Source organism: Microplitis mediator, chromosome 1, assembly GCF_029852145.1.
Source record: "Microplitis mediator isolate UGA2020A chromosome 1, iyMicMedi2.1, whole genome shotgun sequence".
Lineage (NCBI taxonomy): Eukaryota > Metazoa > Arthropoda > Insecta > Hymenoptera > Braconidae > Microplitis > Microplitis mediator.
Window position 1 is genome coordinate 22,005,748 of NC_079969.1, and position 23,801 is coordinate 22,029,548.

Consider the following 23,801-nt stretch of genomic DNA (forward strand, 5'->3'; position numbering starts at 1 on the left):
TGTGTCAGTATGTATGTGTGTGTGTGTATGCATGTAAACTCTTTGTACCTTTTTAACTAATGAACCGAGTTGGATGGTTAAGGCGGAAATCGAAACAACTTGTTGGTCATCAACTTTCCTGAAAATTTCAGAATCATTCGATCAAGTAGACTCAAAAACATTGCTGAATTACGGAAAAAAAATTTTTTTTTTTAGTTTCTTATTGATTTTTCAGAAACGACTTAAACGATCGTCTCCAAAAACTAATCAGCTCTAGAACAATAAAACGTGTCGATTGCCGCCTTAACTATCTCAATCGGTTAATTTGTTCGCGAGATATCGTGGGAGAAAGAAATGCTAAAAAACGGTTTTTTCGAAAACAATGGCATACAAAAGTATTTACGAGCTCGAAGAGCTCCGTGAGCTTGAAAACAGTGGGAAGTTTTGGGAATGGCCCGCCGGGTCAACCGATATACGGATTTATTTTTTTGTTGCTTTCTGCTGCCGCTAAAAGGTCGAATTTGAAAATTATTATATGCAATTGCATATAATTAACCTATTGAGGTAAATGATAGAAACGATAATGATATATTAAATTTATTATAGGTATTTTGTCATAAGAAATAATAAAAAATAATTTTATTTTATCGATAATACTCGACTTATTTTTTTTTCGATAAGTTAAAATAAAGCAAGCACTGTAAGTGAGTCATAACTCATAATACAACCTAGAAAAATCAAAAAAATTATTAAATTATATACATATCGAAATTCAATGGTAACCTGAGTTCAATAAATTTTGAATAATTATATATAAAATTATACACAGGTGGAAATATGAAAAAATCGCTAAAATTAATTCTTTTTAATGTTTTACCGTTGATATCAATGCATAGGGCTAAATTTGATGCCATAATGTTTAAACAGAAATTACTAAAACAATTGCACAATATTTTTATCTTTCAACTGGAAAATTTTTTTTACATTGTGATAAATATAGACATAAAAAATCTGTAAAACTTTTTGCAATAAATTTAATATTCTTAGATATATGAATGTGTTAGGGTCTAAAAAATCACGAACTCAGATACTTTCGATGCATGAAAAATATATAAAAAACTACTAGAAGATATGGAAAATATTTAACGCTTGTTTATTATTTATTTTCGATGTCTGGAATTTTCCAAGTTTAGTAAAAAATGCACTTGTTTTCAAGATTGGACACAATAATGTAACTATCTCAATCGGTTAATTTGTACGCAAGATGTCGTGGGAGAAAGAAATGCTAAAAATCGGTTTTTTTGAAAACAATGGCATACAGAAGTATTTACAAGCTCGAAGAGCTCCGTGAGCTCGAAAACAGTGGGAAGTTTTGGGATTTGCCCACAGAGTCAACCGAAAGACAGATTTTTTTTTTGTTGCTATCTGCTGCCGCTAAAAGGTCGAATTTGAAAATTATTATATGCAGTTGCATATAATTAACCTATTGAGGTGAATTATAGAAACGATAATGCTATATTAAATTTATTATAGGTATTTTGTCGTAAGAAATAATAAAGAAATAATTTTATGTTGTCGATAATACTTAACTTATTTTTTTTCCGATAAGTTAAAATAAAGTAACTACTGTAAGTGAGTCATAATTCAAAATACAATCTAGAAATTAAAAAAAATTATTATCGAGATTATACAAGAAATTTTTTTTTGTATTGTGATAAATATAGACATAAAAAATCTATAAAACTTTTTGCGATTAATTTAATATTCTTATATATATGAATGTGTTAGGGTCTAAAAAATCACGAACTCAGATACTTTCGATGCATGAAAAATATATAAAAAACTACTAGAAGGTATGGAAAATATTTAACGCTTGTTTATTATTTATTTTCGATGTCTGGAATTTCCAAGTTCAGTAAAAAATGCACTTGTTTTCAAGATTGGACACATCAATGTAATCAAAGGTATTTGCAAGTTAAAAATTTTGAAAACAACGTTTTCGAGCTTTTTGAGCTCGGAAACAGCTGGAAGTGTTTAGGCTGATTCGCAGAGTCACAAACGATTCTCACATTTTTAAGTAGGTCTCCTTATATATCGGTCTATTTCAATAGATCTAATGATAGAATTGTCAAAGAATTTTGCCACCATGTGTATTTTTTTATCTTGTAGAGTTATAACTCTTTCTATAGAAAATATCATCCACTTAAAAGCGTACACTGAGAAAAAATTTCTCGTTGGACAATTTAATTGGTTTTGTTAAATTCTGTTGAACTAAAATTTATTTGGGACAACTAAATTTTATTACGTCAATATAATCTATTTTGTCATTTTTAACAAATGATTTAATAGACTCTATTTGGATGACATTAATACTTCTCTCTTTAAGATAATAAAATCATTTGGTAAAGTTAAGAAAATATTTATTTAATGGACAACTAAACTATTTTATAGTGCCAGCAAATCCAAATATTAAAGCAAAATATTATTATATTAACTCTAATAAATATTACTTAGACATAAAGAAATATATTCATTTCAAATAAATCTATATATTTGTTTGAGGTTAATAAATATGTAGTTGAACCTAATGATTATTGATTTAAAAGTTATGGTGTTAGGCAGCATTAGCGGGAGTAGTTCGGTGCTCGCCACTAGATCTCGCCCACCACTTGTAGTGTCCTTGGTAAGAAACTTATTTCAGAATTATTATATTCCCGAATTGAAGCATTTATGGGACGGGTCATCCGCTGTAAATTAGCAAAGTAACGACAACCCTTTTTCGAAAGTAATATAGGGGTATCCTGTATTACGCTATGACATTAATGTTTATTATTAATTTTTTCCTGAACAGTCTTTCTCATAGTACAAAAAAAAGTACGTGTCAAGGACATAAATTATTTTTCTAAATATGCATTTATTTAATTGTTAAATAACAATTCAGTCATTTTAAAACGATATTTACTTATCATAGATAACTCATTCTCTAAGGTCCACTAATATATTTTATTATGACTACTTTATGAGCTCTACAGGTAATCAATTTGATTTTATGCTTGCTACTAAACGCGTAATCGTCTTTACTAAATATTTCATAGTTTCTAATATTTTGTTTTGTTCGTGGATTATAAAATATTTAGTTGAAACAACCAAATATATGATCGGCAATGGGCAATCAAATCATTTTGTTGTCATAGCTAAAATTTAATTGTCAGGAGAAAATTTTTAACTTCCCGCTAAGAAAATCGACGATTTTCGAAAAATTGGGAAGTTATTGTTTTCACCCCGATTTTCGAAAGTCGAGTTTTCATCAGATGTCAACGTTTTGAGGTCCTAGAAAGCTATTCTGACTATTTTCAGAATGATGTCCGAGTGTATGTATGCATGTGTGTGTGTGTGTGTGTAAACTCTTTGTAACTTTTTAACTAAAGAATCGATTTGAATGGTTGAGGTGGCAATCGAAAGAGCTGGTTGGCCCTCAACTTTCCTGAAAATTTCAGATCATTTGATCGAGCAGACTCGAAAATATTGGCGAATTACGAAAAAAAAAAATTTTTTTTTTTTAGTTTTTTAGTGATTTCTCAGAAACGACTCGCACGATCGACTTCAAAATCTAATCAGCTCTAAAACTTTATAAGCCGCGTCGAATGCCACCTCAACCATCTCAATCGGTTAATTTGTTCGAAAGATATCGTTGGCGAAAGCAACGATAAAAAACGTTTTTTTTTCGATTATCTTTGAAGTGACTGATCCGATCAATTTCAAAATTTAATCAGCTCTAGAATTCAAGAAAACGCGCCGATTGCCACCTCAAACGTCAAAATCGGTTGATTAGTTCAAAAGATATCGGCGCTGAAAAGTTAAAAAAATAACATAAAATGTTATTTTTTCCGGATAAATCAAAATATAATGTACTAAATGTGTCTGAAATCATACCAACTCTTTCTGTTTATAGTCTCTTTCGATCATCATTTAATGTCATCTAACTTATTCTTTAGTTTAAAACATGTCATCAGCAAAAAATTGAGAAAATCCAGTTTTTAATGTTTTTCTCGGATATTCCATATATTATTGCTCTGGCCTTAGTCAAAACTCATTCAAATCTTGATTTTGATCACTGACATAGATTTCTGCCTCAACACATTTATTTCAGAGAACATAATCGATAATAAAAATTTAAAAGCCGCTTCTTCATCAATGATTTTCGATTCTTAACTTTTCAAACTCTAGCATAAAACGTAACTTGTTAGAGCTTGAAAAGCTCATAAAAAAATGATTCCATGTAATAACATTTTCGAGCTCGAAGAGCTCGAAAATATATTCACAGTGATGTTTTCAAGCTCCTTGAGCTCGAAAACAGCGGGAAGTTTTAGGGCTGGCCCGCAGGGTCAACCGACGCCCAGATTTTTTTCTCAGTGTATACATGTATGTATTGTACATTTAAAGTATATATATATGTCGGAGATAAAATAATACTTGGGTTTTTCCTGAGACTTGGGAAAGTCCCAACTATATTGAGTTTGTTTTTAGACAATAAAACCTTAGTAAAAATATTTTACAATTTAATCCGCTTGATTTTGTTAGTTTTCATATTTACGTTTATGACGGTAGACTTAAGTCGAAGGAGCCCGTCTGGGCATTCAACGTAGACACGATCGAGAGATAGCAATATTTTCGGTATAATGAGTTTTCAAACATATGGAAGTAATTGTACGAGTTTGTAAAAATTACCTGAGATATAGTTTTGGTCGATTCGGGGACTCAAGAATATTGGATACAGAGAGTTAGTTCTAATTGAGCAAAGGAACGGACAACATTGCTATCCGACCGATCGTGTATTCGTTTCGATTTTAATTTTTCCGCCGTATACATTTTACAACAGTAACTAGAATATTTTCAATAGTTGTTATTCTCTAGTAAACTAATCGCTTGTAATAATTTGTGTATTTAATATTGTGTAATATTTGATATTTTGTAATCTTTGATATTTTCTCGGATACTTTAATATTGTGTAGTTGTCCGATACTTATATTATTGCTTGTAATCTTATTGTTTAGTGTATACGATATTTGTGAGTAGTAATTACCTGTGTGTGTTCGTTAAATTGTTTAATAAATAAGATGAGTGGCAAAGATAACGGCGTAGACCCGAGTCTCATTAATACCTCAACTGGCAATTCGACATATATATATATATATATATATATATATATATATATATATATATATATATATATTAGGGTGCTCTGTTTGAAACGAAGATTTTTTTTTTTCGTTCCCCATCAAAAATCTTGTTCTACATGTAAAAATAATAATTCAGTGAAATTTTTAGCTCTTAATGACAATTTTAAGAACTGGAACAACGTCGTTGAAGTTTTCCCATGATAAAAGCATGTAAATTTTGATTCTTTTCTTTTTATCGAATAAAACTCAGCCCCATATTCACGTATTTTATCAGTTCAAAGTTTTCTTGGAAGAGAATTGTATGCTCTTTGAAAAAGCCTGTATGTGCTTAGCAGTACCTTCAACTACAGCCCTCGTCGAAGCCTTGAAAGTCTAATTTCCTACGAAATTAGTGGTTTTTTGTTGTTAACTTGTAAACGGTTGACTTTTGGGAAAAAAAGTACATGACTATGAATATGTCTGAGCGCGAATGAAAAACAATTATCAGTTGTTATTAGAGGTGGTAAGGCATGTTTTGATGAGATACAGTCAGGGCCTAATTCAATGTCCGATCATATATCATTTGATCTGATCAAATCTGACATTTCATCAGATCCAAGTTTTTCTTCATGGATACATGCGATCTAAAGACTATCTTATGAAATTTACATGGCCAGTTTGTGAAATTACATTTCCTATTCCGAAAATCTGAGCGACGGAGTGGACTCGCATTGCAATTAAATCTATATTCACTTCAAAAGCAGACTCGATTTTTTACAGTGTCTGGATATCATGAGGTAATTTGGGTTATCAATTTTATTTAATATCTGCTTTGTATTAATCCTAAAATCCATTAAAAATAAGTATATTGACAAATGAATACAAATCGGTGTATAATTTCAAAAAGAATTTTATTAAGTACGATTCAAATCATTGGCATTAATTTAAACCAATCCATTTTTAAAAATAGTGATAATTTACAATTTTTTAATATTGTTAATATTGTCGCGTATTTTTTGTTGAAAATTTGAAGTACTTGAGTCATTTATGAGATTTTCACACATTTTCTAAGAAGACAGATTTTACCTTGGCCACAGTAAGACCCGTCGATTGGCCCTAATTCCCACGTACGCTTGTAATTAGGGTCAACATTACCTGGCTTTGCTTGACAAGTGAGTGTTTTGCAATTACCCTCTTCATTCATAGCTTTTGTGTTGTTTCCACTTCTGCGAATACACTGTTCATCCAAATCCGTCAATTTTCCAGGTAATATTCTCGGAACTGCCGCACCTTGCACATCGATTTTGTTATATAAATTTTTACTGTCAAAATAAAAAATGAATTATTAAATTTGGTGTTCCATCGGCTAATTGTTAAATTAATCAGTAATCAGTAAACATCACTATGGATACTATATTTATGAAACTAAATAATAACAAAAAGTTTACTTTTCCAATTCTTCAGTTAATTGATCTAAAGAGCAGTTTGACCATTCAAAGAATTTAGGTCCTATATAACCGCTGACTGCCATAATAGCATAATCACTTTCTGGACATTTTGTATTTTGGGTGCCATCATGATCAATACCAAGCCTGAAGTTTACAAGTGTACAAATTTTTTTTTAAATTCAAATTTCTAACTAAACAAATAATTATAGATAAAAATTTTAACCAAGTCGAGCATGACTAAGTAAAAAAATGACTAATTGAGCATAAAATACTTAAGATATATTTATTAAAATGTGGTGTTATACGAACAGATGTCCTACTTCATGAGCCATAACACGAATACTCATAAAATGTCCCCAATCGCGAACAACACATGACAAAGGTTTTCCTAAACCTGCCAAGCCTGCCACCCATTCTGTGTCAGTGTACAATTCATTGCTTTGATACAAAAAAAAATTAATTATATTCAATTATTAAGTTTAACATTAGACAAATAAAATCATTTTGGTAAAAAAAATAGTATGGATTAAAAATTAAAAAGTACATGATTTTGATAAACTTACGATATCAGTAAAGCAATCATATCGTAACTATCAATTGGAAAATGGTTGTCATTCAACAACCTCCTCGCTTGGCTCATTAAGTCACCACCATGAATTTTATCCGGTGCGAAGTGAAATTTTGGATAGAAAGTTGGGCACTGTTAAAAAAAACAAAATATTTATTTAACTAATTTGTGACAAACAAAAAACTTAACTGTTTGTTACGTATTGAGTTTACAGTTAAAAAAACGAATGCTCAATAGTGACTTGTGTAACAAATAGACTAAATTAATCACTAATTGAGAAGCGCAATGTTTTCAGCACAAATTGGAGGTGCACATGCATGAGCATCAACGAACGTTTAGTGTGCACTGAAAATGAGTGCTAAAATCATTCTAATTGACGGCTAATGATTTAGTCTAAGTGCTGCACACATATAATGCCGATTTGAAATGATTTATAAAATACTATTATAGATCAAGAAACAAAAAATATTTGATAAATGTATGCCTATTTTTATATGATTGGGACGATTCGAATTTGTTGATTTTTAAAAAAATATTACCTCAACTATAAGAATCGCTGGAATATTGATTCTAATTTTTGGACTCTCGATATTTCGAAATAATAAGTCGACGCCATTCCAATATGCTAAAGTATATAATATAATTTCACGTATGTCATAGCCCACATTTTTAAATAATTCATTGTCAACAATTACAATAATCCTAGGATATATTATAGTAGGATATGATGATGCCATCTGAATTGGTGCTGCCAAGTTGAATAATTGATAATTATCATATTATTATTTATTATTAATTCAAATTAACAACTTACGTAATTTAGTCGATCCCCTGTTTATGTCGTCAGGATTTTGATTTACATTTACAAACTGAAAAAAAAATTTATTTGAGCCAAAGATATCGTATATTTGGATATGGCTAAATAAATAATTAATTGTGAGAAAGATATAATATAGTTGAGTAGTTTAATTGCGTGAAATAAGTGATTCATTTGTGGTAAAGAAATGATCCAATTGCTACAAATAAATAAGGGCTTCAAATATATGTATAGTATCGCCAAATTTTAGGTTATTCACAAATTTAATATCTTGACTACAAATACATCAAATACTTACCACAAATAAATTATATACTTCCGTCAAATTATAAAATTATTCGAATCAACTGTCATATTTTGTTGTACTAAATATATTTATTTGTCATTAAAAAATATTTAAAAAAAAAGCCATAACTAAATTGATTTATTTGGAACAAATATTTCTTTTTTTCAGTGCAGTGTTCTGAATAATTGAAAATGAAGTACTTTAACCAAAATTGCACAGTATTTGAAAATTCTTGTAAAATATTTTGGGTGTTTATTTTTAAAAAGAAAGGCTAGACAGAAAAGAGCGTTATGAAAATGTTGAGAATAAATTTATGAGTTAATTTTGAGAGTGCAAAAATTCAAATTTACGAGTTATTTTTATCGAAGCAATTATTCATATTCGATTCGATTGCTATCTGCACGACCCTAGTTAGTATAAGTTTTGTTAGAAATTGAAAAAAAATACTTTTCTTAATTCATGGTTAGATAGCACGTCTTTGATCGGTTAGAAACGACACTACAAAGAATAAATATCGCGAAGAATGTCCACATTGTTCATGAAAAATGTGACAAATCTACACTTTTTATACACATTAGGGTGGCGCAAAAAAACCGACTATTTTTATTTTTTCGATCTCGGATGAAGATTTGTTGGTTAAAGATGTTTTAAGAAGCCTCTTCAAAAATCAGCTCGATAAAAAATTTTCAAAAGGTCGCTCACGAATTTTGGAAATATTAAAAATGATCGAAATTCGGATTTATATTCCTAAATTTTCTCTTATTTCGTGGCAGTAATCGTTTATATTTGTAAAATCATGACTACGCTGGAAATTTGAGCCCAAAATTTAAATATTTAAACGGTGCTCAAGAATTTAGAATATTAACTGATAATATGTAACTAATAGTTTGAATTAGTTTTTGTATTTTTTTATAACTCAATTATTGTCATTTCAGTAACATATAACTTTTGCATAACCAAAACTATACAGGACAGTCTTGAACAATAAAAATTTGAATAAGCGAAAAAACTTACGAATTGAATTAAAAAATAAAAAGAAACGTAAATAACTCATTATTTCTATTTCTCGGGTTATATTTTCATTCATTGTCATGCAAATTGATGGTGAAAAAATCGAGAAGCTTTATTATTAACATTTATGCGTCGCTCGAAAACGTTGAAAATTCTTGAGCGGGGTTTAAATGTCTAAATTGTGGGCTTAAATTATCAGCGTAATTATGATTTCACAAATATAAACTATTACTGCCACGAAAAAAGAAAAAATTTAGAAATAAAAATCCAAATTTCGATCATTTTTGATATTTTCTAAATTCGTGAGCGACCTCTTGAAAATTTTTTATCGAGCTGATTTTTGGAAAGGCTTCTTAAAACATCGTAAACCAACAAATTTTCATGCGAGATCAGAAAAAAAATAGTTGTTTTTGTTGCGCCACCCTAATACACAGATAAATTAGACCGATTCAAAAAAATCTACTATTTTTAACTTTCCGCCAAGAAAATTGTAAATTTTCAAAAATTCGGGAAGTTATTGGTTTTGGTCCGATTTACGAAAATCGAATTTTCATCAGATGTCGACGTTTTGAGGTCCTAGGAAGCTACTCTGACTAATTTCAAGATGATTTCCGAGTGTATGTATGTACGTTGTACGTGCGTATGTAAATACCTGTATCTTTCGAACGGATGAACCGATTTTAAACTTTAAGGTGTCATTCGACGCGGCTTGTCAATATCTTGAAGCTGAAAGAAAATTGAGCTTGATCGGTAGGGCTCGTTCAGAGATATTCCAAAAATAAACTTTTTTCAAAAATATTTTTTTTGGATAACTTTTAATGTGTTCGATGGATTGATTCCAAAATGGACTGGGCTTTAGAGCTTTATAAGCCGCGTCGAATGCCACCTCAACCATCAAAATCGGTTCATTCTTTCAAGAGAAACCGTTGTCGAAAGAATAAAAAAAAAAAATTTTTTATTTTTTCTGAAATATCTCAAAAACGACTCGATAAATCGAATTAAAAATTCCATCAGCTTTAGAACTTGATAAAACGCGTCGATTGCCACCTCAACCGTCTCATTCGGTTTATTCGTTTACGAGATATCGTTGGAGAAAAAATGGTGAAAAACGTTTTTTTTTTCGAAAACAACAGCATACAAACGTATTTTCGAGCTCGAAGAGCTCGAAAATGTATTCACAATAATGTTTTCGAGGTTCTTGAGCTCGAAAACAGCGGGAAGTTTTGGGGCTGGCCCGCAGGGTCAACTGACAGACCGATGTTTTTTTATGGACACAAAACTCGAAAGTTTCAGTAAGATAAAAAATGACGTTTGTTAAAATTTGAGCCTTCAATATTAACATTAAGTACTCCCTGATTGCGATTTTCTGTTTCCCTGTTAAATAACATGGGAAAAAAGAATTTCAAGTTTGGAATTTTATGCCTCGATAATGGCGTATTGTATAAATAAGCTCAGAATACATGTGTGTAGGAAATTTAACACTCTACAAAAAAAGTTATCTTTTGATTTTTTTGGGTGGGTGAAGGCGTTTGTAAGATGTCGCCACAATTGTAACAGTCCGTCACCTTATGAACGGTTCGCTGACGGTCTTGTGACCATGACGTGACGATAAAAAAATGACCTGACGGTCAGCCTCACATCTCTATTTGTAACGGATTGAGTAGGAAGAGCTTTCGACATTGGTGTGTTGGCAACATTCGCCTAACGGCTCGTGAACCTATCACACTCGTCGTCGAAAGCACCATCCACTCAATGCATCAATATACTATTTCCCATGTTAAATTATTTAAATGAAAAATGGAAAATAAAGTATGATTCGCGACCTCTACATATCAATATTAAAAGCTCATATTTATACAGGAACTTTATTTTGACGTTCCCTGATAATTTCACGGCCATTCAAAATAAAATAATTAATCGAGTTTTTGATACATCCTAATATATGTATAATTACCTGTGCTTGATGAGATAACGCAAAAGATTTATGTTGACGCAAGTACGCAAGAGCTTCTTTCATGGCCTAAATTAAATCAATTAAAAATTATTATTAATGTAAATCTTCGATCATTAGTAATGATTCATTCATTACAGCGTGAAAAATCAAGAGAGAATCCGGAGTGAATAGGGATTTTTTTTAGCGGAGTGATTTTGGAGTAACGCGAATTATATTTTAATCCACATTCACTCTAGTACGGAGTTTCAATAACTAAATTTGAATTTAATAGAAATAACTGTTGATGAGAAACATGATTTTTCCAATGATTAATTGATTGAAGTATTAATAATTAAACATAAAATATATTGACATAGTTTTTATAGGCATATTTTATGTTTCAGTACAATAAAAAACGTTATTTTGTGGTTTACAAACAGAAGAAAAGAATTTCTTGGCCCAAGAGTTTTTCTGTATTATAAATTGAAAACAAAATTTTTCTAAAGACGAGAAAAAATTTTTTTTTTGCTCTAAGAAAATTTATTCTCGCTCCAAGAAATTTTTTGTTTTCAATTCGTCATACGAAAAATTTCTCGAGGCGAGTAAAAATTTGTTTGAGACAAGTAAAAATTTGTTGCATCAAGAAATTCTCTTTTCTGTGTAATATGGTTGATGTAAATTATATGACAGTTTATCACTTAAGAAAATTATATTCACGATAAAAAAGGAAAAGTCTATTTCTTTAACTTCACAAGCATTAAAATTCTCATTATTAGCTGTTCGTAATTTTCTAAAATTATTTCGAGTTAATATATAAAAAGCGAGTTCGTAATTATTTCGGTACTTAGTTTTAATGTCAAAATATAGAAGACAATCTCGCTATGTGTTAGTAATTTTTTTATAATTGATATTTTCCAAAACTCCCCTTTGAAGTGAAAGTCACTCCGAGAGATTTGAATAAACGTTAACTCCGGATTCACTACCTATTACTTCGGATTCACTCCGCGTTTACTTCGGGAATTCTTTACAGTGTCATCCAGTTCATTTAATGACTGTTTACCAAATACTCACTCTATTAAGCTTCGTACTAACAAAGTTATCAACATTATTTGGATCTTCTCTTACAATATAAACAGGAGTTTTTTCCGTTGCTAAAACTCCATCAGACGGATTAAGCCATGGCTCAATGTCATCGGGAGGAAATTTCATTTGAGTAGCATGTTTTCTATTAACATTATTTACTTGGGCTTCAGATAAATAAACCTTCAAAATTTCATAAATTTTAATCCTACATACTGTTTCTTTATGGATTTCATTAATAATTATAATTACCTTTTGCAACAGAACTTCAAGAACTGCACAGAGAATAAATATTGCGTTCATAATTTCTAGTAACGATCCTAAAAAATATGATTGCGACGGGTAAATTATATGTAATGTTCGGAATCGCTTCGGACTATTTTTAAGAATATGTCGAGTTTCTTCACAATCAAAACTAATCCACTTTCAAGATTAATCAATCAAACAGATTCTGAGTAATTCAAAAATTTCAGAGCTACTTGACTAAATCGGTAAATTTTTGTTAGAGACATTGTGAATAAAGTATTTGAAAAATAACTTTATATTCTCTTTTCTTTGCTAAATCTCCAATCAACTCGTCATACGAGTTTGAAATTATTGTCAAATTTCCTTAAATAATTCTTTCAATTGCTCCAACAATAATCTTAATTTGCTTAACAGTTGCCAAAATATTGTGATCAATATACCAAAAAATTACCGTTTGTTTATTTTATCAAATATCTCAAAAATTTCTGATCTAAATCATCTCTCAATTAAATCGGATTTATATTTTAATAAATTTATTTAATTGCAAATATTATTTTCTAAATTGCTTTGTTCTGATTAAAAAAAAAATTTTTTTAATCGATTTTTTTTTAGTAAATCAATAGACGCCATAATTTTTACAGAAACAAGAAAAAATAATTGTGAGCTTTAAAATACAGAAAAATTTAAGATTCTACAACGGAGTCAACGTTTCCCCATATTTTTGAGCTCAAAAATATGCAAAATGTTTTCTCAGGACTTATATTAAATTTTAATAAACTATGAAAATTCACACAATAAAAAAAATAAAATACGCTGATGACTTACAATATATTTATGGAGCAGTGTTTCAATCTCGAACATTCATGTATAACTGTAGGTTCAACTAAATTCATGTCATTTTATTCTTACTCTTATCAGGGTAATTACGTTTTGATGTGTTGTATGACTCAAAACGAACCTCTTCAAGCTTTTTTACGTAATGTGCATTTATCTATAATTTTACTGTCTTCGGACACGTATACCATGGTAGAAAACTAATTTAACATTTCTAACTTCCCGTTGAGATATATGAAGATTTTCAAAATATTCCGGAAGTTATTGTTCTTACCCCGCTTTATAAAAGTCGAATTTTCATCAGATTTCGACGTTTAAAGATCCTAGGTAGTTATTCTGACCATTTTCAAAGTGATCCGTGTGTCAGTATGTATGTGTGTGTGTGTATGCATGTAAACTCTTTGTAACTTTTTAACTAATGAACCGAGTTGGATGGTTAAGGCGGAAATCGAAACAACTTGTTGGTCATCAACTTTCCTGAAAATTTCAGAATCATTTGATCAAGTAGACTCAAAAACATTGCTGAATTACGGAAAAAAAATTTTTTTTTTTAGTTTCTTATTGATTTTTCAGAAACGACTTAAACGATCGTCTCCAAAAACTAATCAGCTCTAGAACAATAAAACGTGTCGATTGCCGCCTTAACTATCTCAATCGGTTAATTTGTTCGCGAGATATCGTGGGAGAAAGAAATGCTAAAAAACGGTTTTTTCGAAAACAATGGCATACAAAAGTATTTACGAGCTCGAAGAGCTCCGTGAGCTTGAAAACAGTGGGAAGTTTTGGGAATGGCCCGCCGGGTCAACCGATATACAGATTTATTTTTTTGTTGCTTTCTGCTGCCGCTAAAAGGTCGAATTTGAAAATTATTATATGCAATTGCATATAATTAACCTATTGAGGTAAATGATAGAAACGATAATGATATATTAAATTTATTATAGGTATTTTGTCATAAGAAATAATAAAAAATAATTTTATTTTATCGATAATACTCGACTTATTTTTTTTTCGATAAGTTAAAATAAAGCAAGCACTGTAAGTGAGTCATAACTCATAATACAACCTAGAAAAATCAAAAAAATTATTAAATTATATACATATCGAAATTCAATGGTAACCTGAGTTCAATAAATTTTGAATAATTATATATAAAATTATACACAGGTGGAAATATGAAAAAATCGCTAAAATTAATTCTTTTTAATGTTTTACCGTTGATATCAATGCATAGGGCTAAATTTGATGCCATAATGTTTAAACAGAAATTACTAAAACAATTGCACAATATTTTTATCTTTCAACTGGAAAATTTTTTTTACATTGTGATAAATATAGACATAAAAAATCTGTAAAACTTTTTGCAATAAATTTAATATTCTTAGATATATGAATGTGTTAGGGTCTAAAAAATCACGAACTCAGATACTTTCGATGCATGAAAAATATATAAAAAACTACTAGAAGATATGGAAAATATTTAACGCTTGTTTTTTATTTATTTTCGATGTCTGGAATTTTCCAAGTTTAGTAAAAAATGCACTTGTTTTCAAGATTGGACACAATAATGTAATTCAAGATAATTTCAAGTTAAAAATTTTGAAAACAACATTTTTGAGCTTTTTGAGCTGGAAGTGTTTAGGCTGATCTGCAGAGTCACAACCGATTTCTACATTTTTAAGTAGGTTTTCTTATAAATCGGTCTATTCCAATAGATCTAATGATGAAATTGTCAAAGAATTTTGCCGCCATATGTATTATTTTACCTTGTAGAGTTAGGAAATATCATCCACTCAAAAGCTTATACTTGTATGTGTGTATTTAAAGTATATATATATATATATTAAGGTGATTCAACAAACAAACAAATTTTTTTTTTCTTTCCAACAGGTTCAAAAGTTTCGTTTAGATAAAAAAAGACGCCTGTGAAAATTAGAGCTCTTAATATTAATATTAACATCGTCCGCATTGCACTTTTCTATTTCCCATAAGAATAACATAGAAAAAATTTCTTTTACGTCTTCTGATTTTTACAAGTAGCTAACGATGCGTCATAGGAATAATTGGCAGGCATATTTTTGTAGGGAATTGAATGATCTACAAAAAAAGACTTATCATTTTTCGAGGAATCTATTTGTTCAGAAGTTATTTGAGGTTGAAGTCGAATCCATATTAAATTTTGAGATTTTCTTACTTTTCCGGCGAAACTATCAGACCTATTACCAAATATCATTGGACCTTTTTTGTAGACAATTCTATTCCCTAGAAGTTTTTCTCAAAAAGTTTTTTCGAATTCCGTATTGTTTTCTAGTTATTTTTATTTTAATGTTATGCTCATAAAAAAAATAGTCTTCTGATCGATTTTAAGAGCTTGACATCAAAATAAAAATAACTAGACAACAATGCGGAATTCGAAAAAACTTTATTGGAAATAACTTATAGGGAATAAAATTGTCTAGAAAAAAGTCCAATGATATTTTGTAATAGGTCTGATAGTTTCACCGGAAAAGTAAGAAAATCTCAAAATTTAATATGAATTCCACTTCAACCTCAAATAACTTTTGAAAAAATAGATTCCTTAAAAAATGATAAGAATCTTTTTTTGTAGAGCATTCAATTCCCTACAAAAATATGCCTGCCAATTATTCCTATGACGCATCGTTAGCTACTTATAAAAATCAGAAGACGTAAAAAAAATTTTTTCCATGTTATTCTTATGGGAAATAGAAAAGTGCAATGCGGACAATGTTAATATTAATATTAAGAGCTCTAATTTTCACAGGCGTCTTTTTTTATCTAAACGAAACTTTTGAACCTGTTTGGAAGAAAAAAAAAAATTTGTTTGTTTTTTGAATCACCCTAATATATATATATATGCGATATAAAGCGTATTGTCATCACGATAGTGCCTGCAATAATTAACGGATCTTCATAAAATTTTATACACTTATTCATTGGACAATTGCCTCGATTAAGTTCGAAGATGAGCCTAATTTTCATTTCTTAAAATACTTTTTTTATTTATTAAAAAAAGAACTTAAACTCAACTTACTTTTGTCTTACTAGACTTTCTTTATTTTCAATTTTCAAATTCACGTCCAAATTAAGTTATCTTTTCGACCCAGGTTACGAATTAAAATTTAGAGAAAATTTAATTAAAATTACGACATTTATCTTTGTCTGTAATTTAGGAAATTATTGTGATTTTATTGTCTGTAGTTTATTTTTAGTTACGACATCGGTGTTGTGTCATCGATACACGGAAAAAGAAACAGCTGGATTATATTCGTGACTATGATGTCATACGGATAAAATTGTAGGATTTGGACGGAGTTGATACAATCAGTGTGTTGTATAAATCGTTAAATTTATATATTTTTTAAATATTTATTTTATTTCTTGTTAGTTGTGATACTAAAGTGCTATCAATATTTAAAATATAATGTCGAAAAATATAAACTTTGCGGTTTAAAAGCATCCGATCGATGGTAGAGTTCGAGTATTTTATTCGAAAAAATTATTATCTGCTCAGAAAATGTTAATAAAAAATAGGGATATATCCATGAATAAAATATTAACTATACCGCAGGATAATATATGATAAATGGTATAAATAAAATATACTTGTAAATATTTAAGAGACAAATCCATAATTTAGAAATATATTGTCATGGTATATTGAACAATGAATCGTCTGTATAGATAACAAGACACTTTTCCAATATCACAAGAGAGTTAAAGCAACTTCATTTTTGTCCGTTCTTTCAAGTTGAATTCAGTATTTATTCTCAGAGAAGCCTCTACAACCACTCGATCTATCCATCCATCCATACATACATCCCTTTTTTCTATTACCTTTTTTTCTCTCCGCTGACTTGTAGTTTTACGTGAAATACTTTCGGCCTGCCTGTGAATTCCCACCTCTTTTTACCTTTTTCCCTCGATTTCTCGCATCGCCTGCTGCCTCTACCGTTATATATATATATATATATATTTATACATATATACATCTTGGCAGTAGAGGTCGGTCGAAAGAATACATCGTTCCATCACCGTGCCACTGGGGACCTTCTTCCTCTTCTCTTCTCTTACCTCACTTTTTTCTCCTGCCCGTTAAGAGGCAACCGAAAAGCAGTAGCACCTCCACCATCCAAACTCAAACTCTATAATCTCTCCAACAAGATGAGATGTCTCGCTGTCTTATCTATTTCTTTATATTTTATTTAAAAAGAAAAAAAAATATATAAAATATAAAATGGGTTACTTTCACGATAATAGTTCAGTTTAATGCTCCATCAAATTGAACTAAATTTCGTAACTAGACATCCTCGGAAATTTATTTTCCCTGACTCTCTTGGGATAAAAAAAATTAATTAGCGAATTCATCATCAGGTGAAATAAATCCGGCTTGTAAAATTTAATAAAAGAGGTGGTTTAAATTCTTTTAAAAATTAAGTAGTAAAATAGAAAATGTGGAGCATAAAATATCGGTAACATTTAGTGGATTGCGTATATCCATTAGATATGAAAACGTTTTATTGAAAGGATTGACGGTAGATGAGAATGCCCAGATAGTAGCAGTATTATGTGGCACAAACATCATTTAAAATCTGACCGCCTCGTTTATTCGTAATTCTATGCCGTGCTGCGAATAAATGCGCGTAATAAATAACAAGGGTGGGCATGGGCTCGTTACGATTCGACGCGTTGAAATATCAGCGGGTGAACGTAAACGACCGGGTGCTTTTCCGGTTTTCACGCTACACTATACTTTCACACTAATATAGCCTTGTTCAAATCATTTTCCGGAGGGTTGAAATGAATTTTTTTTATTTTTATTTCTTTTCTTTTCTTTTTCCCCCGCTCCCCCAATTTTTCCCTTTCCTTCCCTTCCCTTCCTCTTGATTTTCCACGACCGCCACCTCTTTTCCTTCTGTTACCGTGTTAGCTACCGTTGCGTCACATCCACCAGCTCGTCACAAAACTCGTAAGCTTATGAAATGGCGCATGAAAAAAAATGTGTGCCGTTAAAAAAAAGGCATAATAATAATAAAGTTAAAATAACGTTGAAACGCTTCCATCGTATCGAGCTTTCATTGTCTACTTGGCATCTAAAATAACAAGTAGGGTTTACGGAAGGTTTACAGGCGCCTGCAGGTTTCCGATACTGTTCTGTTCACACGGATAAGTGCACGGGGTAAATAGGTATGTACCTGGTAACATCGTACTAGATGAAAGAGGATGAGGATGAGGATGGGGATAAAGAGGTTGAGAAGTACAGAGCCAAAGCTGAAGCCAGACCCAGACCCAGACCCAGACCCAGAGCTAGAACCAGAGCAAAAGCAAGAGAGGTTAAAGGAAAAGCATAGCACACGTTATATATACTTGAAATACAAGTGTTGAGGTAGGAGGAGTTTAACGCCGGGCATTACCACCCGGATCCTTTCATGACCCTAATGGGAAAGCTTGACTGTTGGTGCAGGTTTCTTCCCTCCTTGATCCCTCCTTTATTCCATACATCCCTTCTATTCTATTATATTCCCGGTCTCTTGCGCTCTGCCCTTCTCCTGGTTGTTGGTTGTCCTTTGCACTTTAGTTGTATCATCCGCACCGTATACAATGCCAGCAACTACGCTCTCATGTCTCATGTGCTACAATACAGCTAACTTATAGGATCGTATCCTATAAAACGATACACAGCTAGAACCCGCGGGCTGACCATATCTTCAATATATGTACTTGCCTTGTTAACTATCCTACACCTCGTACCACTTACGCTTATATTAGTACTAGAGCACTCATAAATGTGCAATACAATGCGAGTTAAATTGTTGATGTGTACTTGGGCTCATAGTTTAACCAGTATTAGTAGTAGTAGTAGTATTTGTACTTGTAGTCGTACTCTTACTCTTGCTCAGACTCTTCCGATAACTTTGTCTCTCCCTCTTGAGCCTTTACTTGGATCTCATGAAACCCAACCACGATTCACGTTCTCGAGGCTCGAGTGCATCCGCAATGAAATTGTTATCGGTTTCGTGCTTTGTAACCTTCCGATACTATTCGCGGATTATTTTCAGCCGCATCATTCTCAGCACAACACATGTTGTTTATAGATAAATGTGTTGTCTTTAATGATAGTTTGACGTTAGCCATTTAATGTTGATGGATGATGGATGGTGTGATGGATTTTATTTTATTTTATTTATGGGCTACAAATTATAGGCAGGCTGGTAATTATTTATAAAATGGTAGTTAGCTGGTTATGGTGGGAGGATAATTATATTAATTAAGAAGCGTTAAAGTGGTTAGCGAGAAATAAAATGATATTTGGTTTTACTTTCAACGTTGCTTTCTCGTCTCACTGTTTACTTGCACTTGCACTCGCGTTCGAGCGTGAAGCAACTAGAAACCGAAAAGAACAACATGATATAAAGTGTGCTCTCTACTCACGTACGATATGGATAAGTGAGTGTAAAAGTAGATGTGGATTTGCTGGATGTACTTGTTTGTAACCCAGTAGTTTAGATGTGTAATGTACACGCCTATTTAATCGCGGGTATCGTGTGGCTATGAGTACTGAGTGGTTTTATATTTTATATATTACTAGGCTAGTGGTTTGTTAAAATTGTTTTTTTTTTTTTATTTCTCTCATGTGTAACGTAATTTACCTCAACAAACTCGTTTTTAATACTTGAGTAATTTTTATTTGCTTTATTATTTTGTCATAACTGATAAGTTAATTGGCTGTAATTTTATTTTTGTCACAGTTACGAGATACATTATTTGAATGAGAAATAATTAATATGTAGAGCAAATAACAGATTTAAATAATAATTGTAAAATTTAAAGAAAAATTTTTTTATACTTGAATTCATTTTTTGATTTAACAAAGGGGGAGTAAAATGGACCAATTAAAATATTTTCTCAATTTTCAGACATTGAAACAAAATTCTGTTTTGGAAAATATTGATAACTTTTAGTTAAAAATTAATTTTTTTATATTTCTAGTCTACGATTTAATAAAATGAGAATTTTACACGAGATGTGATACAGTAATTAAGATTTGAAAAAAAATAATTATAAAAATTTAAAATTTTTTCAAGGCATCCGTTTTGCCTCACATTTTAATTTATTTTAATATCTGGGCTTTATTTAAATGTAATACTTACTTGCCATTGAAAAATATTTAATTAATTTTAAGTATAATTAGCAAAATTTTTTTCAAGTGAAAAAATTTATAATTTGATTCGAAAACATGAATTTTCATGAGTAAAAAAATTTAATGGTTATTTATTCAATCTTACTCATCATTAACTCGTAATGGACTTAAAATTTATAAAACTAATTTATCATGGAATTTAAAAGCATATTTTTTAACATTGAATATAATTTAAATTTATTACCGTATTAAAAAAAAATGATAACATGAAACTGATATACGTACGGTGAAATAAAATAATGAATTTTATTATTAACAAATGTTTACACAAGCCCACTTGTCTTGATATCTTAAAATCTTGTGAAATTTATATAAAATTAATAAATCATTATCTTATCATGTAATTGAATATACTTATACACCCGGCTGTGGTTTCCAGTTTCATTCTCTATCTATCGCCCGAAATTTCTCTTTCTCTCAATTTACCACCTTGTAATCTCACGGAAATTTAATATAACATATATACATATACCTCTTTACAGACTTTGCAAACATACATTTACACATATGCATATATATGAACCATAGGTGCTACAGTCACGTTTCAAATAACCAGTTTTTATTTTTGTCAAACGGTTTTATACCATCCCTCCAAGGCACACTAGTAAAACACTTTAATTTAATCTGAAAAAAAGTCGCTCGATTTAAAATAAAAATGAAACATATATTTCTTAATAACACACGTCAAAAGTATTTACGTAGATAAATTGAAAAATATGAACCTCGTAACCTGAGAGTAGAGAATCTTATAAAACCATCTTATATAATTTTTACCATGACCTAAATTTTTCATGACAAAGAACTTGCATACAATTTTATATTTTTTTTTATTTTACTTTACTTTACTTTATTATTAACAATTTATTTTTTATCTATCCGTTGAAAATTTTAATAATTTGCTTACTTTATCTCCCATTTTCATGGATGTACATTACCTCACGTTTCAAGTACCCGCGATACAAGAAAATACAGCCCAAAGGAGACAGAAGAAAAAAACATTAACTTTCATCAGTAGAAAATAATCTTAAAACTATACATTGTTTTTAGAAACGCTTTTGAAAAAGTATTTTCATAAAAATATAAATACTTCAAATTTGTTTGTCAAATATGTGACAAAAAAAATTGTATGAACAATTTTTATTTGAAAAAGAAAAGAGTAACTTCAGATTTTCGGTCGACGAATATTTTTTATTTAAAACAACTCGAAATCAAGACTTATTTCCTTACAATTATTTTTGAAAAATTTAAAATATCCGCGGCTTATTTTAATGAAAACTTTTTCAAAAAAAATTTCCAAGACTGATTTCAAATTGAAAATTTTTTTTTTTAAATTTGACGTGTCCCATATTACCCTTTATATAATTGGGAAAAAATTTCTAAGACTGATTTCAAATTAGAAATTTTTTTCAAAAAATTTTACGTGTCCTATATTACCCCGTGATGTCTATGCTACCTTTTTATACAGTTGAAAAAAAAATTTCACGGACTAATTTTACCTCAGAGTCAAATTTTTCCCATTCTTACCTCCCATAATTTTTTTTTTTTCAATTATTTAATCAGGACCCGAAATTCCTCTTCATATTTCTACAAAACTTATTAACGATAAAATATATATATATAAATTTCTCAATAAATATCATTAGTGTTTAATTAATCTATAAGTATTTAAATACAGCCACAAATTCTTAATCTGTATTTCAATTTGAAAAACTTTCGCATCAATAAATTTGATAATGAAAATTTTCGATTGAAAACTTTTCCATATTACTGAGTAAAAGTGCTCTATACTTTATCATATTCCTCACATATATATAAAAATACATATTTATTATCTATTATCCAGATAAAAATAATTTAAAAAGTATTTGACATTTAAACTAAAAAAGTTTTTAAATACAAATACTCAGTACTCGAAAGTAAAGTACTTTTAATACTTGAAAAATATTTAAATGAGTATTTTAAATTCCTTTACTCAAATACTTTACAAGTCTGGTTTAGATTTAAGATAGAACACATAATCAATGCAGCTTCCTCTTATCCATTTTCTTTATACTTTTGCATTATTTTTAGCTCATTAGATATTTTGATTACATGACGCCAGAATTTTCACTGGCGTGTGGTTTAATATAATATTAAATAAAAGCTCTGAGCAAACAAGATTCTCGGCTGTTTACTCTTTGTATGTACTCTACATTATGTAACAGGCCGTAATACCTTCGAAAAATAAATTCCACATAATGAATTTTATTTTTAGTAGATTTCATAGAAATCTATCTATTACATTTGTCCTCATGGTGGAATTTCCAAAGAATTTCGCTATAATCTATCATAATTCGTCAAGTAGGTTCCAAAAATTCCACTGGTTCAAAAGTTGATATATGTATGCATATATATGTAATATAACGCTTCTTATTGCAACGATACCGCCTACAATTCTGAACGGATCTTAATGAAACTTGACAGATTTTTTCTATGAATGATTAGCTCGGTTATGTTCAAAGATGAGCAAAATCGGTGAATTAGCTTAGAAATGGTGGCGATTTGAAATTTTCAAATTAACGAAAAACGCTACTTCCCCCGGTTTTTTCTTAAATAACTTTTTAACGGAAACATGAAGACTTTTTTGGGTGAAAAGAATGTCATATGACATAGATGATAGAATAAAGTATATTTTCTTTTTTTTATTTTTTATCTTACGATAATTTCTCGAATTTTAATAAAGGTTCAAAGTTACATGATTGATTTTTGTGTTATGGTAAAAATGTCATTATTATATTTTTTAAAGTTTACGGATGATTATGAAATTTTATATACTTGTTCTTTAGACAATTATTTTGATCAAAAATTCAAAAATTTAAAAAATCGGTTGAGTATTCAGGAAAAGGCGGCAGTTAAAATTTTCAAATTATTCTATTTCTGGCGGTTTTTGAACTCGAAATTCATTAAAAATGACAAAATAATTCATTCAAATCCAATTTTATTTTGAAACTTTGAAATAAAGACATAATGAGAAATCTACCTCTATTTTGGATACCGAATAGCTTTTTTTCAATTATAATTACAGTTTATTGTCAAAAATAAATTTTTAAAAAAGTTTTCGACAAACATTTAAATAAAAAGCTCGTTAACTACCTTTGAGTTTTGAGTTCAGTAAGCTCACGAGTTATTTTAAAACAAAAATTTATAGAAATATAGGTCACTTAGACAACTATAGTCTTCTT

At 29.9% G+C, this 23,801-nt stretch overlaps 2 protein-coding genes across 7 annotated transcripts in view; one reads left to right on the forward strand and one right to left on the reverse strand.

The window, feature by feature from the left end:
• LOC130664063 (FH1/FH2 domain-containing protein 3) overlaps window positions 1–23,801 on the forward strand; it is a 179,971-nt gene that overhangs the window by 72,940 nt on the left and 83,230 nt on the right. The window lies entirely within an intron of this gene.
• On the reverse strand, window positions 6,033–13,438 carry LOC130664098 (A disintegrin and metalloproteinase with thrombospondin motifs like). Its single transcript, XM_057463862.1, has 10 exons — window positions 13,353–13,438; window positions 12,534–12,601; window positions 12,273–12,464; window positions 11,223–11,288; window positions 7,969–8,023; window positions 7,694–7,902; window positions 7,150–7,286; window positions 6,896–7,024; window positions 6,587–6,730; window positions 6,033–6,460 (listed from the first exon to the last, which is right to left on the reverse strand). Exons 2-10 carry the CDS (start codon window positions 12,582–12,584, stop codon window positions 6,184–6,186), a joined length of 1,260 nt encoding a protein of 419 aa, XP_057319845.1. The 5' UTR covers window positions 12,585–12,601; window positions 13,353–13,438; the 3' UTR covers window positions 6,033–6,183.

Bases quoted from the DNA above. Each gene is read 5' to 3' on its own strand.
- LOC130664098 (XM_057463862.1), bottom strand. From the start codon at position 12,584: ATGAACGCAATATTTATTCTCTGTGCAGTTCTTGAAGTTCTGTTGCAA. The intron at 8,024-11,222 runs GTAATTATACAT...TTTTTTTTTCAG, and splicing joins CGTTATCTCATCAAGCACAG to TTTGTAAATGTAAATCAAAA. The intron at 7,287-7,693 runs GTAATATTTTTT...TTTTTTTAACAG, and splicing joins CAGCGATTCTTATAGTTGAG to TGCCCAACTTTCTATCCAAA.